The sequence below is a fragment of the Macrobrachium rosenbergii genome, chromosome 5 (genome assembly GCF_040412425.1).
Source record: "Macrobrachium rosenbergii isolate ZJJX-2024 chromosome 5, ASM4041242v1, whole genome shotgun sequence".
Classification (NCBI taxonomy): Eukaryota; Metazoa; Arthropoda; class Malacostraca; order Decapoda; family Palaemonidae; genus Macrobrachium; species Macrobrachium rosenbergii.
In genome coordinates this window covers 61,754,787-61,772,166 of record NC_089745.1, presented here as the reverse complement: position 1 = coordinate 61,772,166, position 17,380 = coordinate 61,754,787, and the positions used below count along the sequence as shown (strand labels likewise).

Below are 17,380 nucleotides of genomic sequence, written 5' to 3'. Positions count from 1 at the left end.
CAGGTTACCAATAGCATCAAAGTCCTGGCAAGGACTTGTAGGGCCATTGTCAGATTTAATCTTAATTTTCAGTACTAAAAAAATCTTGTCTTTCCACATTTACAACTGGATGAGTAGGGACCAAGAAGTAAGCATCCACTAGTCCAAAAATACAGTGATGTCCCCTTCCAGTTGGAATGCCTCACTGATTCTAACATTTCCATCCAGAAAGGGGTCTGCTGAAGAAACCTATTCAACAGGGTGCAGTCAACTAGATGCATCCTCCCATAGCTTTCAGTGCCAAAAACAGGGTGCTGCAGAACCTAAGCAACCTGTCCATCACCTCCTTAGTCCCCCGCTTCCTGACTAAACTCAACTCACTGTCCAAGGACCTGCACCTTTCTGTATTGACTATGTGCATCCCACAGGTTTCCAAGTGCAATGTGATAGAGGAACTTGTCTGCAGAAAGGGTAGGCAATATTCCACTTATAACAAATCTACTACATATTTCTCTGTCCTTGTCTTCTGACAATAACTTCTACGTTACTGAAAGCAAGCCCCCACTAGTGGGATAGGAGAGGGTATATGGATGATTACTTCACTTTTGCTTTCCTCCCTACAAAGCTAAAATAGAAGGTACTGTGATGAGCCTGACTGCCAGCTGAGGAGGGGGAAGTTGACAGATGATCCTCCTGACAAACAACAGAAGTTAGTCTGGAGAATGTGACCTCAAAGGCTATCAGGGAAATTTAATCATGGAAAATACCTCCACTAGCTCTCTAACTGAAGATTCTTGAAACAATTCTGGGAAGGGGAGATTGAAAACCCTAAAGTTCTTCAGAGAGGAGGAAAGGAGTCGAGAAAATTCCCAGGAAGACAAGTTCCTCTTTCTACTCACAAAGTTGGCCAGCAAGTACACAATCAAATGAATAAGCTAGGCTTTCTCCAGGGTGAATTTAGCTTCTGATCTAAGCTGCAAACGGTGTTACTGGGAGAGCAACCACAGATGATGTAGTAGGAGCCCCAGAGTGGCAGATAATTGAAATGGCAGCAAACATGTGTTGTGAGTCATACACAGAAGCAAAACTGTGTTCCTGCAACTGAACAGAGGCCAGGTCTAACATTGGAGGTTGTAGAACTAAAGCAGTAATATGCAGAAAAACATGTGGTTAAAGCCAACCACTAGCAAAACTGGGTAAGCCCTGAGTGACTGAGGCAGTAATAATAGTTAGAGCAGTCAAGCTGCTTGGTGAAGGAGGAAGCAGACTGGCAGTGGGCTGGGCTAGTCACAGACAGGTGGGAAGCAGTCCTGTGCACTAACAGGAAGGGCAGTTAGAAGTGTAGCATCACTAGTTGACTGCTAATCCTGGACCTTAACCAATAAATCAGTCAAACAGACAACTTGGAAGGATAAGAGGCCTGAGCATCAGCAGCAGAACGCTTATCCTTACAGGCACAGGGCATCTTCCATTGGTTATAGCACCACTACTGACCAGCAGACCAGTCAGAAGCAAAACATTAAAAATTTGGTCAGATGAGCATGACACACAAAGCAGGCAAGACCCTCAATCCAGCATAAATGTAAATACCTGACATGCTCTACCTTCTTCTTCTTTTGACCTTAATAATCCCACTGTACAGCAGGGTTGGCCGCTCAAGTCAACTTTCTCCATCTACTGTATTTCTATTCCTTGCATCTTCTTCCCCCAGTCCCACCTCACCACATCCATCCATCCGATCCGCTGATGCCCCACAATCCTCCCCATCGCTGTCATGTTCTTAACTCTCTTGATTGGTTCCACCTCCTCTCTTCCTATTACATAGCCATAGTATCTCAGATGAGCTTCCCTAGCCTTCTCCTTTACATTACATATACCACACATTCTTCTTATATCTTGACTCCCTCTTCTTTCCAGTAGTGATATTCCAGCAATCTACCTCACCATCCTCATTGCGGCTCTTTCCAGCAGTCCCTCCTCTTTCCTCTTAAGTGTCCAAGTGTCGGAACGTTCTGACGAGCCTGAGAAAGTTCAGCCCTTACTTAACCATGTCGAACAGTGGAAGAGCTTTGCGGTCCAGGCAGGAATGATCTTGCAGTAAGGTGTCTGTTGCCCAGACTAGACGATTCCTTTAAGGTGGCAGAAAGTTAAGATCGTCCTGCCCCATAGAGGCACATAACCCGACAGTTCAGGTAATTCAAGGTCCACTCGAGAGTAAGAGTGATTTTCTGACAGCTCAGTTCAACCGCCAGAAATTCCAGATGGACTAGAAAAAACTTTATTTATCGTCCGCAGAAAAACCCTCGTCGCTTGGTGGCGAGAGCTAATGTAAAAAAGTAAGGACTGTGATCTTGTCTAAAGGAATACCACAGTCTAGGAGTGAGCAAGGGTCGAGAAGAACTGAAGTCTTAAGCGAATGGCTCTCAGCACTCTACATGTAAAGGTTCGTTCTCCAGAAAGCACGTCCCAGAAATTTCCTGGTTCCCCGAGCGGGCTCCCTCTAATAGAACAAGGAGTGAGAAGCAGTCTAAGACTAGTCTCATGATGAGGACCTTCTTACAAGAGTCTAAATGCGGACAGATACCATTGTAAGTCTGATGAAAACCAGGTCTTTGGGAAAAAACAGCAGAGTCCAGTTATGATTCTTTGTCCCTATTAGTCTTGTGGGACACGCTGAAGTTCATGGTCAGAGAGAAAGACAAAAGTAAGCAGAGTGAAGATTCGAGAGAAGTCTTATGCCGTAGATGTCGAAGCCTAAATTCTTGCACTGGAGGACCCTGTCTCGTAGGACGGGTCTCAGATACCTTTCAGAGTTTGTATGTGGTCATGAAATGAAGTATCCTACATATCCAGGAACTCCACCCAATAGCCCTGGAGAATGGACAACAGAACTGTTTAGTTGGTCTCTGCAAGTGAACAAACTAGTAGAACCTCGTGCAGGCTCGCAGATATCCAAATGGATTACCGTAGTTGCCGACCCTGTTGATACTTGACAGCCACAGACACATGGCCATCAGGGAGGGATTGAATTCTTAGCGCAATAATGCCTTGCGTGTACTCAATAACACCTCACACAGACTGACAACATATGTGGAATTGTACTTGGTTAAAAACTAATATCTGACACTAATATCTGACATGCTTATAGGAACTCGAAAGTCTATAAGATACACAAAAGTCTGGCCATGGGTAACAACAGTCTTGAACAAAACCAGGAGTGACGACTTCTGCTGCAGTCCAACACAATACTCTAAAAAATAAATAAATAAATAAATAAAAATAATAAATGTGAAAAGGAAGTTGGCATTCAGCGGTGGGAGCCTAGTATGTCTAGAAAGAGCTGAGCTCTCTGGAACAGGTGATAAGCACTTGGGATTCAGCGCCAGGCACCATAAAGCTGGAGTCAGGAGCTCTGGAGGTGATCAGGCACTCGAAAACGAGCACCACTAGAGAGAGGGTTCATGATGCTTCCTTCTGCCTGAAGCCCAAAAAAAGTTTCCATAAAAGAACGGTCAGGAGGGAAGACATCGTAATACCTAAGGGAAAAACGGACCAAGGATATATAGTATGCCGTCTGAAAGTAGCTGCGAAGGGATGTCCCTTGGCAACACTTGAGAGACTAATATCTTTTTAGCCCTTGCTCCTAATGTCAGTCAGAAAGACCCTTACTTCAAAATCTTGACAAGAACTTCAACCAGGAGGACTAATTCTGTCTAAGCATCAGAGGGAGGGAAGGACAAAAAACACTCGTCTTGCTCCCTTAAAAAACCAAAGTCAGACTCCCAACTCTATGTAGAGGAGACAGCCTTCTTCAACAAGCTCATAAATTCGTACACAAAAGTCCCTGTCTGCAGCCATCTGGAACTCTATGCGAAGGTGGAACAGGCTGAAAAGAGACAAAACTGCCTGAGAGCAGTTGTATGGTACTCAAAGGAGGGAGTCCGATACTGAAGGAGGACACCTGATGATCAGACTAGAGTCAGCCACTTGAAGAGGCGTTCAATTGGAAATTGTGCTAAAAAAAGAACATGTTCTTAAAAGAGACAGACGCCGAGCTAGAGAGACTGGAATCAGCCACTAGTAGGGTGGCGCCAGACAACAGAGCTAGTGCTGGAAGCACTATATGAAGACAAGCTCTGGCACTATAGGATGCTCGGGCGCTATTGGAAGCTTGGGTGCTATTAGGTGCTCAGGCACTATCGGGTGCTTATGTTCCGCTTGGCACCAATACCGGCATTCCAGATGCCTCTGGTTGGGGCTCCACTTAACCTGTAGCAATGTGGCAGTATAGCCAGAAGCATCTGCTACTTAAGTGGCAGCTTTGCAGCGAAGAAGTCCGAGGGGCTAGCAAAGCATCATTGGAAGTTTTGCAGAAAAGAAGTTAACCGAAAGTTAGCAAAACTTCAAAAAGTACATCTCTGTGGACGCCTTTCCAATGGCTGTCCGTCGACACCTGCGGACAGCTGGCTCGACTCAGGGGCAACTACCTGGGGGCAAACCCCTCAGGACTCCCGTGGACTTCAGTATGCCTCCTCCCTGGTGCATGGGAGTCTGACAGGGACTGGGTTTAGGAGATCCGAGGGCCCGGATTGCTACCCCTTCACTACACATCCAGAAAGACGCCTTTCCAGTTGTTGTCTCTCGATACCTGGGACCGGTAATAGGTTCGACTGAGGGGGCGACTACCCGTGTGTAAACCCCCCCGCCATCCCTTGGACTTCCACTATGCCTCCTACTTCCAGTATGCCTCCTCCCTGGTGCATGGGAGCATCGAGGGATGAGTAGCCACCTCCTCCACTGCACAACACTTCACTATTATTACAAGGTTAACGTCTGTGTAACCCAAACATAAGACTGGCAATGGCACGGGAAGGAACCGAGGGAGCCAGGTGCGGGAGCAAGTAGATAAAAAAGGCAGGAGGGACCAGTAGGAGAGAGTTGGCACTAGAAACTCAGAAGCTGGCGCCGAGCGCCCGATAGCGCCCAGGCAAGCTGGTAGCTCGGGAGCTGGATAGCGCCCAGGCAAGCTGGTAGCTCGGGAGCTGGATAGCGGCCAGGCAAGCTGGTAGCTCGGGAGCTGGCGAGGGCTACTGGGCACTCTTAGTATAACTTAAAAAAAAAAAAAAAAAAAAAAAAAAAGGCACTCTTCACAATTCGTGTCATCTTGTTTAGTATATGCACTGTCAAAGCAAGTACCAAAGCATGGTTCTCGGCTGTTGAGAACATCTTTTGCTAAAGCTCATCATAACCAAAACATTAAGCACAATTCTCTCCTACTGCATTCTTGTCCTTGCACTTTTCAGTTCTCTGCAAAGGAGAGTGTAATAATAAGATATTCAATTAATTGTATACGAACAAATGTTATGAAAACACAGTACCACGAGACAAACATGTCTCAAATCCTAACCAACATAATTCAAGATTGCGAAATCACTAATGTGGCAAAATATGATAAACTTGAATCAGATCTTAATAACAAAACAATAAAATACTGATCCTGAAAGCTGTAGGCTTGAAGGCTACCCGAAATCAGCAATAATACTTTACAGAAGCCTGGTTTTCAACCAGCAAATTTAAGAACAAACCTGCCATTAACACTCGGTATTTACTCAAGTGCGGCAGAAACAGAATGAGATTGTCTGCTAAGTCATTCCTGGTATTCCTGTTAGTGAGCAGGACCAGTCGTCTGCACTGAACTTTGAAGAGTTATCCGTGAATTTTTGAATTTAAGCTGCTGTGCAAGGGGAAACTATAGCTATGTAATTACTTTGTAAGTTATTAATATAAATAAATTTATGCATGAATCACGAAAAGTCAAAACATAGTCATGATACAGAGTGACACTGACAATGAAGAATGTAGGGTCTAAACAACTGAAGCAAATTTGAGAACAATCTCTTGCTGAAGTACACAGCAGGACAAGTGACAAAAAATAAGGCTAACGGCCACACATGGGCATGCATATCCAGTTACTGTTACTCGACTACTACTTCCATCACTTAAACTTCATAAATGGTGTGTCTGGGCTAAATATGATTGATAGGTCTGATAGAAACAACTTTTTTTTATCTATTTTTATTGCTTTATCGTCTCAATGTGCAAATACTAAGTAAACTGCAAGGTTATGCAATGGTTTCATTGAAAGCCTAGCTTTGGCTAAGCACAAGGTTCCTCCTTTAACTGCCTTATCCCCTTCTCATCTTATTCAAACTTCATTATTTAAAGATGACAACTACCCTGATTTGTAAGAATGCTTAGCAATCTATTCTTCAACTGGAACTTATCAATCTGCATTATCACCATTATAAAAACAGCTAGCCTAACGTACACCACAATATTAACAAATCTACATTAAAAAAGCCATTAAAGCTACAAATTTGAGTGCAAATTTATTCATTCTCCAATTTTATTTCACAAAGCAATTAAAAAGGGAAGCACACTTACCCCAGTTTTCAGATCGACTGTAAACCAACTAGGAACATATATAGACTTATTTCTCTTTTCTTTTTCACTTTCAAAATCAATTTTTCCTAGTTCTTCTACTTTTACTGCCTGTAAAAGAGAATATTATTAGAAATTTAACTATAACCTCACTATACGCAAATCTAGGTTTTCATACAATGTAAAACAAAAAATACCAAGCCATTTCCCATCAGTTATCTATGAGAAATTAGCCCAAAGCTTAAATCTCCCAGGAGATAAGTCTAAGACTGCATTACAGTATGTGGTATCACTCCAAGACAATCAGATTTCTAGGCCATTCCACAGGATTATTAACTAAGGAACAGGAATTTTAATATTTGAGTAAACTATTTAGTAATAAATAATAAATAATGACTTACTGTACAGATGCTGCATTACTGTGATAATCAGGAATGTGGAAAAATAGGGAAAAAAAAAAGACAAGAACAAAGACCTGCAGAATAAGCAGAAAAGGCTATGAGGCATACCAGGGGAGGTAGTGCCCATTATTAAAAGAGAACTATGCACAATACCAAAATCCCTGAAGAAAAACTTCAGAAACAGCACTTTCAAAAAGAAGTGATTGACTCCCAAGGAAGAAAGACATGGAATGCGACACTGTAAGCTACTAATCTAGATAGTGCTACAAAACTCACACACTATAGCAACATATAACAGGGCACTAACAGAACTTTGTAACAAAAAATCAAAATGTACCCAAAACACATGCATACATCTATGAATGATTCCTCTACCAAACACACATATTTAAGTATCTGGTGGGTGGTGGGAAGAGTAATACACAGAATGTTACAGAGCTCATTACCAGCTAATACGCTAAATCTCTGCATGAAATGAAAAAATTCTTCACCAATAATATTTCACAAAACATTTTAATGTTTAATCATGAACAAGACAGCAATCATTTCTCTTGTTTATTTACACCAACATTTTGGGAATCCTTCCTGTCAACAGGGCTAAATAAAAAACATGACAATAAAACCAAGGAAATGTATACAGTAATCTAAAAACTTTCTTGTATAGCTAATATGTTAATTTTCAGTTACATGATTAAAGCATGTTTTTTTATTTGTACAATTTCCTTATTTCATTTTCATGTTTTTATGAATACTTGAAGATTGAAATGGATTCATGAAACACTGATGTAAATAAACAAAAGAAATGACTGCCATTATTGTTGGTGTCCTGTTCATTATAAAACTTGAGCTTGCCAGAAACAGAAATCTTACAAGGTACTTCTGATGTTTCCCTTGGCAATTCATTTCACAAACAAAAATAACTAGTTAAATAGTTTTATTTATGCTTTGTTCCGTTTCAGAAATATAAATGAGTTTATTTATGCTTTGTTCCATTTCAGAAATATAAATGAGAGGCTAAATAGTGTTCTCTGTTTACAGCAATAAATCCCCATGGCTATGTGTTTAGTTACTAAAGTCATCAATTCTTAATAAAAAAATATTTTTGTATAATTTTTGTGAATTTCTTGAAAAGTCCAAACTTGCCTTCAATATTGCACACAAAAACAGGCTTGCAATAAATTTATGAAAACCAGTGCCACACTAGAATCTTTTAGCATCATTTGTCTTTTTTCATACAAAATCATCTACCAAGTACAGTATGTCTTATATGCTGGGGAACTACTTTTTAACTAAAAGAAATATTTATTCAACACTGCATCAACTTAACCAGTCATAAGATATAAGATATAACTACTTCAATAAGATATAATTACTTCATTACTTCAGAAATAATACTATACCTATGAAAATAATCCTACTGCAAATACAGTGAGGAGTCAAGTGATTAATCAATAAGTATGTCATACTGTGAGCAAACATATTTTCATTTCAAATTTGGCATAAAGCTGAAAAAACATACAACACTTGATGTACTTAGTAAGAAAGAAAAATATATTTTACCTTAAGGATATCCCATAATACTACATTCTCTTCAGTGTCTCTAGTTAGAAGATGGCGCTTGTCATTGAGCACAGCATACTGCTTGATGGACGGACCGCCACGAATGCTCCAGTCAGGTTGTGTCATCACAGGACGAAGTTCTTGTTCATCTTCATTATCATAGTAATCTTCAACATGTGATAACCTATTGTTCAATGGCTGAGGATGTCAATAAAGATCAAATTATGAGAATATTCACAACTTTGTTCCAACATGAAAAAGTTTGTTCCAGACTTACCAACACAGTAAAATCTATGTAACAACACAAATGTTTTTATAAGCAGAGATCCCAATTAAAAATTAAAGATCATAGTGTTTTTTTTTACTATACACTGAATAAAAAGGGGTAGTGCAACTTCTATTTTAATTTAGATTTTCCCATTACAGATTAGACATCTGACAAGTTCCACCCATTCCCATTTATCTTGTGTACTTTTTGCTTAAATTCCCATCTTTTTTGTTCCTAATCTATGCCCTTCTCCCATTACCTGATGAGCATTCACACTGTTGGCACCCTGTCACCTCCATAACTACAACTTCATCACATGCCAAAGCCTCTGAACACCACCTTTCTACTACTGTACTTCCACCAGGTTGATCTACCACCTTTCCAGCATACTCCCACCACAAATCCCTGAATTCTTTAGTTGCAACTTTTCATAATCTTCATGTAAGTGCTTATGCCTTTGCTACATACAGAAGTCAGTCTTACATATTTTACATATTGCAAGTTTTTGCTGTTTACCAACAGGATAATCTAGTTTTTATTAGTCTTTTAATATCTTTTTCCCATCATTCAGGCTAGTGAAAATTATATAATTCTTAAAGCCCTCTCCACTCAAGTCTCACTACCATCTAAGTCTCATATAATTCTTATTGTCCTCCCCACTCAAGTCTCACTATCTTCTAAGTCAACCAGACAACCAGGAATACTCCAACTCCTGTAGGGTCTGGGCTTCCAACAAGATCCTCCTTCATCACCTTTCACATTTAGTTTTTATGCATAGCATGTTAAAATTAACAATCAGCATTTCCTGCGACACGTTACATTCAGTACCTAATACATGTACAGTAATGTATTACCTTCAACCCCTCATCCAAACAACATGAGCATCAATGATCTATTCACAGCTGCACCCTCCCCTTGCTTACTTTCCTATCACCGTAACTTGGCTTTGTTTGCCATAATTTTCAACTTTTCTCCATTCCACACAGCTATCAATTAAATATTTTTAAGACCTTTCCCTTGAATTCTGGAATCAACTTAAAACATTTGCTTACAATGGTACCAAGATAAATAATAAGGAGCTCATTGCTAATCTTTGATGAAAACCAACATTAACCTCCAATTCTTCTGGTACTACTGTCCATCTTCAATTTTGATTTAACGCCAAGATTTAGTACCTTTGCGTGTTCAAAAAATCTTTCTGGTACTGTGCCTTTGTAATATCTTTGGGCTCTGTTAAATTTGTTCACAAAGTCCACACTTACGATCACTTTTTTATCGTACACCTCCTGCAGTTGTCTAATTTCAACCTTGCCCATGTTGAACTCCATGGTACAAAGCCAAACTGAGAATTTTTAACTCAAATTTTTTCTTCAAACAAGATCTACCATACTTTCACTTCATGCTCCTGAAGTCCAGCTCCTCTACAGTTTCTATATTGTAGTATGTCATCTTTTCCTTTGGATGTTATTCAGGTAATACTTACCATATTTGATGGCATATGAGACCCTCTTTTTTTTCCCCCCAAAAATGGCATGAAATATACACCAAGGACATATATTTGAAGTTGAGGTATCTGATGGGTTGACTGCTCATCCAGACAATGTGTTTTACAGTACTTAGCCAAACTCCATAATACTGTAATGGTACTGGAATGTCATCATTATTATTACTATTATTATCATCATTACACTGATATCCCTTGTAACCACTTGCCAATTATCTGAGTTTGCCTACTGCATTTAAGCAACCCCTCAAAAATACTATGTATATCCTAAACTGTCTTTTTGTCATTCATTATTGATAAACAATACCTGTTCTGCACAGTTTATAAAGTTTGTTCTGCCATACTATAGCTATATATTGGGATATCTTGATGTTTACATCTAAACAAAACTTATTATCTTGATACTGTATCCCATTCTGAAAATAGTTGAGTCTTCTATGCCCAGGGGCATCATAAGCCATAAAATATTATATATTCTCCTGATCCTATCTCTTTATGATATTTCCATGTTTTATGAATAATTCTCAAACAGTAAGTACTAAAATTTCAGTTGTCCTTCAATTATCTGGAGTAATAGAGCCAAGGGCCAGTCAGATAATGGCAAAATCTGGATAAGGATGAGTAAAAAAAATCTAGGGGTGTTCAAGGGGAACTCCGTACCCTTCCTCACCTAGCCTTGTCAATAATACAATATAACTGTAAATACTCAACATGCTTATAAACAACAACCATCACACTTTACACTGAAAACTTTATGCATAAGCTAATTACAGTAAACGGCCCCCGTATTCATGGTCTCACGATTCACGGATTTCTCTATGGAACATATTTACAAATTATTTGCTGAAAATTTGCCCATTCACGGTATTTTTCATTGAGAAATATTCACTAATTACTGTATTTTTATCTCATTTTCATGACTAAATGCACTTTTTGTGATAAAATTATTAAAATACTCAGGTAGTGCTCGAGTTACGATAATTCCCCTTACGATAATTTGATTTTGCAATGGAGTAAGCAATTAATACCGTTACAACAATATTTATAAAATATTTTTAAATTTCTCACGGGCGCAGGCAGCAGCATACAATCAGGCGGCGAGAGAGACCAAATTACAATAAACCAACTTCTTTTCCTCCATCTCTTTATCCCATCTTCTCGTTAAAAAAGTATAAGAGAATGATAAAAGTAATGTTAGTAACGTTGTGCTTTTGCATAAATGCGTACAGACATAAACAACCGACCGAGAAACTGTTGTTTTGCTTATCACCGAATCGGATAACAACAGACATTTTGCTTGTATTTCAACCATTGTACGGTAAAACAGTGAACCCGCTGCATTCGCAGGATATGTGTACCCCCCCGCGCGAATAGCTAAAAACCGCGAATACTTAAAACCCCTCTAGAAAACACTTAGAACTGCCCTTTTTGATAGTTTGAACACAAGAAAAACCCTGTAAAAATGCTTATGCCAGAGTATTTTAATAGTTTTACCACAAAAAGTGCATTTATTCATGAAAATTATATGAAAATACAGTAATTAGTGAATATTTCTTAGTGAATAATACCGCGAATGGGCGAATTTTCCGCGAATAATGGGTAGATATGTCCCACAGAGAAACCTGCGAATGTGTGTGTCCGCGAATTGTGAGAACGCGAATACGGGGGGTTTACTGTACAAAATTACTGTAGTTATAGTACAAATGAAGTTAAGTAGAATAGGACTGATATATTTTTACACTATACTTTTATTCGGTATGGATAAAAGATCGGCAAGGAAATATATTGCTAAATTTAAGCTGCAAGTTATAGCTGAAACTGAGAAAACAATGTTCAAGCTGCTAATGACTATAAATTATCGTGCATTGGTAACATAGATGAAACTTGACCATAATTAAAATTGGAGAGAAAGTATTTTAATCAAAACTTCTGGGCATGAAAGAACACATTACTGCTATTTTTACGCCGATAAACGATAAACACGTAAAAGCTCGTATTATGATGAAATCAAGTGAAAATAGCAAACGGAATCTTGATTTTTTTACACAAAACAAATGGCCCCAAACGGCCAATGTCATCTATTAATGAAAAAAATACCTAAATTAATTTCAAAACTAGATGTATTTAAGTTATATTTTGACTTAAAAACATTTTGTATAATGAAAAATAACCTTGCCCCATATAAATAAAGTATCCAGAGATTCATTTACGCTAACTAGACGCAAGAAAAGCGCTCTGAACTGAGTTAAATAAAGCGAAACAAACTTACCATGTAATTGACTTTCAAACCAAAACATTAATCACTATGATCGCAAATTATAATACAAAAGCAATATAACAATATATACAATATTATTGGATACAGTGAATTAAGGCATAACATTTTAAAAGATCCATGGAAAACATGCATATTCGTTATGTTGATGTTGTATAATAGGATATGTGAATATAGAGTACAGTATAATGTAGGTGAGGTTACCATATATGTATACGATATACCACAGCGTAGGCTAAGCTAATTCTTGTTTGTTATTCAATTTCTCTTTGTACTGAATTATCATAAGTCTCCCAGCCCGAGAAGAACCCCAGAGGTCTGGTTAAACAATTCATTTATAACTAACTAACCACTCTGCATGAACCTCCAGAATTAGCTGATATTAATACTGTAATTACTATACCGTGTATGTATGGAGTATACTTTATAGTGTAGGGTAGGCTACCATATATGTATACATGGTACCAAATACCCTAGTGTCAGCTAGGCTATACTCAAGATACATTTTTTCCAAAAAAGGGTGGGTTTTTCCAACAAATGATGGGTTTTTTTGGAACCTAACCCCATCGTAAGTAGGATAATACCGTATAAGCATTTTCAGTTTTTTTTTGTGTGTTTTGAACTATCAAAATAGGCAGTTCTAGGTGTTTTTGGAAGGGTTCTGAGTATTTGTGGGTTTTAGCTATTCGCAGGGGCGTGTGGTACGCATCCCCCGCGAATACAGGGGGTTAACTGTTTCTACCTTTTTTCATTATATTTGTAATGAAGCATACTGTATAAATACATTCTGGAAAAAATGTAACCCCTTCTTTTTTTGCTCTCTTGTAAATGCCACAGTTCAGTAGGTAGGTAGCCTACCTGTGTTCACCCATAGCCTACCATTGTTTTATGACCATTATTGTATTTTTATATTGCAACTATCTTATCAATTGTTACCTTATACACGATACAAAATGTGTATGTGTGAACTAGTGACCTCAGCTAGGTGTTACTCATCCTATGCTGCATCCCCACCCCCTCCCAGCTAGGGAAACTGTTCCCCAGCTCCACCCACCTACCATAACAACCCTTTCTCTGAGTGAGTTTCTCTACACAGCCTCACTGCCTCTCCTCTCCCATGGCACCCAGCCATCTGACCCCCCAATTTTCTCAAGGCTTCCCAAGTCCCAACCCCCAAAAACTCTTTCTCAGTCTGTTTATGAGTGTAAGCAGTGTTACCAACAATTTCCTGAGGCTACGCAGCATTGCCAACCATCAGAGAACAATTTTTTCATATCTGCTGAAATTTCTATATTCATATATGTTTGGAGCACAGTCCCTGGTTCTGGTGTGTTGGATAATGGTGATCCAGATAACTTAAGGATTACAGTAATCCATCAATTACCTGAACTGACATTATCCAAAACACCTGGACCAGGGATCAAGGCCCCAAAGATAAGTATAAATTTTTAAAAACTTGAAAAAACTGCCCTCCGATAGTTGGAAATGCTGCACGGCCTCAAGAAAATGTTGGTAACACTGCCAATGCTTGGACTGACCGGGAAAGGGTTTTTGAGGGTGGGGGAAGCCTCGAGAAGTCTCCACAGTGAGGGCTGGGGGGGTTCAGATGGCTTGGCACAGTCAGAGAGGAGGAACAGTAAGGCAGGGTAGAAGAAGGCTCAGAGAGGTGTTGTTTTGGGAGGTGGGTGGAGCTGAGAAGTAGTTTCTAAGTCTGGGATGGGATCCAAAACGGCAGAATAATAAAAATTTGGAGGTTTTTTGATGAAAAACTCAATAAAAATGCAGTTTACATCATTTTCAGTACACCCAAAGCATTAAAAGTAAGGTTTTCTTAGGATTTTTGATGATTTTCGACAATTTTTCGGTTTATGACGCAGCATAAAAACGGATGCCCCGTCGTAAACCGGGGACTGCCTGTGCCGAGAGAGAACTGATGTATGTTTACATTATATCCTAATAGAGTAACACAAACACACTTACACTATTTTGTTTATATCCTAGGCTTAAGTGTATTCCCATTTATATTTTTACTGCATTTTCTCATTTTTATAGTTTTAGATACCAAATTATATATGCAATCAAGTCCATGTGGTACTTACATAAGCACACACTCATCCCATGCTGTCAGTGAACTTGGTACAGCCTATTTGGTTTTGTCTTGCATAGAAATAAGCATTTTAAATATTTTTACTGTGATTAGAGATTAGATATCAACAGTGATCAAATATTCTCTTGTGTACTGTACTGTTAAGTGTTAATCATACTTAGAAACTAACTTGTAATAAAAAAGGTACAGTAAATCAAGCAAAGAAAAAAAAGTAACACGTACATACAGTACATATGCACACACTCAATCGATGGTGTCATGAGCTTCTTGGAGTTTTAGTTTCATATTTTTATGTTTATGATATATTAATTCATATTTCATTAAAGGTTATGTACATTACTCAGAGAGAGAGAGAGAGAGAGAGAGAGAGAGAGAGAGAGAGAGAGAGAGAGAGAGAGAGAGAGAGAGAGAGAGAGAGAGAGAGAGAGAGAGAGAGAGAGATACATCAGTTGTTTTGTGATTTTGAGGAATATTACTTTAACATAAAGTATGTTAGTTTACCTTTGTATATCCATATTACATTTATGTACAACAATAAAAATAATAATTCCATTAATTCATTCGTTTCTTTTAGCAACTAAAAAATTATTTTCTTAGTTCTTTTGGTAGTAGGCTCAATCAGCTGATTCTGAGAACGTAAACATTACAAATGGTGGGACAATCGGTTTTTTAATACATATTACGATGATAATATATCAGTATAATAATAGAGTATGAATGAATTCTGTAAGTAAAATAACAGTTTCATTACCAGTTCCTTTGTCTTAAACACTGCTGTAATAGCCTATTTGACTTTGGCAAATGGATACTATAAGAGTAACACCTGGGCTAGCAAAGGTCTATAGTTTATACGTAGCCTACACATTTTTATCTTATGTATAGTAATACAATATGGTAACAACTGATACGAAAGTTGCCATATAAAAATAAATTAATAGTCACAAAAATATGGTAGGCTGTGGGTTAAGACAGGTAGGCTATATTACTACTGTACTGTTTCATAAACTAGGGAGAGAAAATATAGGGGTTACATTTTTTTCAAAGTGTATTTTATTACAAATAAAGGGGAAAAGGTAGATAATTGCCGTTTGCATAAAGTTTTCACTTTAATGTACCCTGTACGATGGTTGTTGTTTATAAGCACACTGAGTGTTTCCAGTTATGTGATATTGACAAGGTTAGGTGAGGAAGGGTACAGAGTTGCCCTTCAACAACCCCAGATTTTTTAAAACTCACCATTATTCAGATTTTGTCATTATCCGACAGACCCTTGGCTCTATCAATTTGGATAATTAGAGGATTACTTGTATTTTTAACAAGATATGTGTTACTTCTGGATGATCTCAAAGCCTCACACTTCAAATATTGTTAAAAGGCTTTCTTAATCTTCTAGGATGTTACATCACCTGGTGGTCCTTCTGCAAATTTCCCCTTCAGAGCATTACATGTGAAATGGGGGGGTCCCTTGCACTTTTTGACTGAATCATCCAGCCTCCATTTTAATTATACAAAATTTTGCCCTGATTTTCTGGCCCTTCCCTTCAGTCTTTGTTCTGCTTCTCTCATTTATATTTACCACTTTTCTGTTTAACTGTTCCTCATCCTTTCTGCTCATAAGCCCAAACCATTTCAACCTCTGATACTTTGATCTACACTCCTGGTTCTAAATGCCACATCTCTCCAGAGTTTCCTCCATTCATATTCACACTCTTCATTTAACAAAATCTCAAATTAACTCTTCCTCATCTACTTTAAATTTCACTATTTTACTTCTTTATGCGTACGATTACCTTTCCCTTTGAAATCTTTTCTAAACCTTCCCAAAACACAAGCTGCAGACTTAACATAATATGTCACAAATTCTACATACATGATCATGATCATAACTCATGAAGAGAAGAAAATGATTTGATGACGATTTTCTACCTATACTGACAAGAAATGACTGTACTTCTATAATTTAGAATGATTTTTGTAATAAAATGCTCAAGCTTTAATCAGAATAACCATGAATCTTGTAAATATCTACAATTTCTAAATGCTTTTGTTCATATGCATGTAAAAAGTAAACTACCTAAAATAGGACCTAAGGGTACAATTCCCTAAATTTTTCCTTTTGGAAAGAGATATTAAATTACAAAGCAGTGACAACACTTGAATTTAGCAATTAAGATTTTACTTATATACTCAAACAAAATAGCAACTTACCCAACATTTAATAGCCGAGTTGGTTGTAGCTACATACAATGATGAGTTATCTGGAGTTAAAAGCATTTTCAATATTGGTGCTGATTCCTGACAGAGCAAAAAATGTTTATCTGGTGAACGAGTTTCACACATGTATATTCGCTTATCTCGGCCACCCGAAAACACTGTGCTAAATGATTCATTTGCCTGTTGATAAAACATATTATTAATATTGTATTATCTAAAGACCCTTCTCATAATTAAAATAAATAGCACCAGACTGGTACTGTAATGTGAAAATCATCTTTAAAATTACCATACCAAACTCCTGGAGAATTCAGTTATAGCCCACATTACTACATTCTGCTGAAACGTACAAGGACAAACATAACAACAATCATAAATATTTGTTAATTACCTCTGAGCATTAAATTTCTTCTTATCTAAGGAACTCTTGTCAAATATTCAAATATTTTACATTTACAATATTACAGATGTCAATCAATAACTATAATGAATATTCAGTAGTAACTTAATGCAGAAACATGACAAAGGCATTATTAATTACTTCTGGTACTGTAAATTGATCCCCTTCCCTTTCCTACCTGTCCGGTTTATGGTAAGTATCATTATTAATAAAAAATTGGAGGGAGGTAAA

At 38.0% G+C, this 17,380-nt stretch overlaps 1 protein-coding gene across 1 annotated transcript in view; it reads right to left on the bottom strand.

The window, feature by feature from the left end:
- LOC136838851 (WD repeat-containing protein 48) overlaps positions 1–17,380 on the bottom strand; it is a 98,484-nt gene that overhangs the window by 43,489 nt on the left and 37,615 nt on the right. Inside the window, exons 6-8 of the mRNA XM_067104499.1 lie at positions 16,744–16,929; positions 8,382–8,579; positions 6,424–6,531 (exon numbers count right to left, since the gene is read on the bottom strand). Coding sequence (XP_066960600.1) covers positions 6,424–6,531; positions 8,382–8,579; positions 16,744–16,929 — 492 coding nt within the window. The remainder of the gene's footprint in view (positions 1–6,423; positions 6,532–8,381; positions 8,580–16,743; positions 16,930–17,380) is intronic.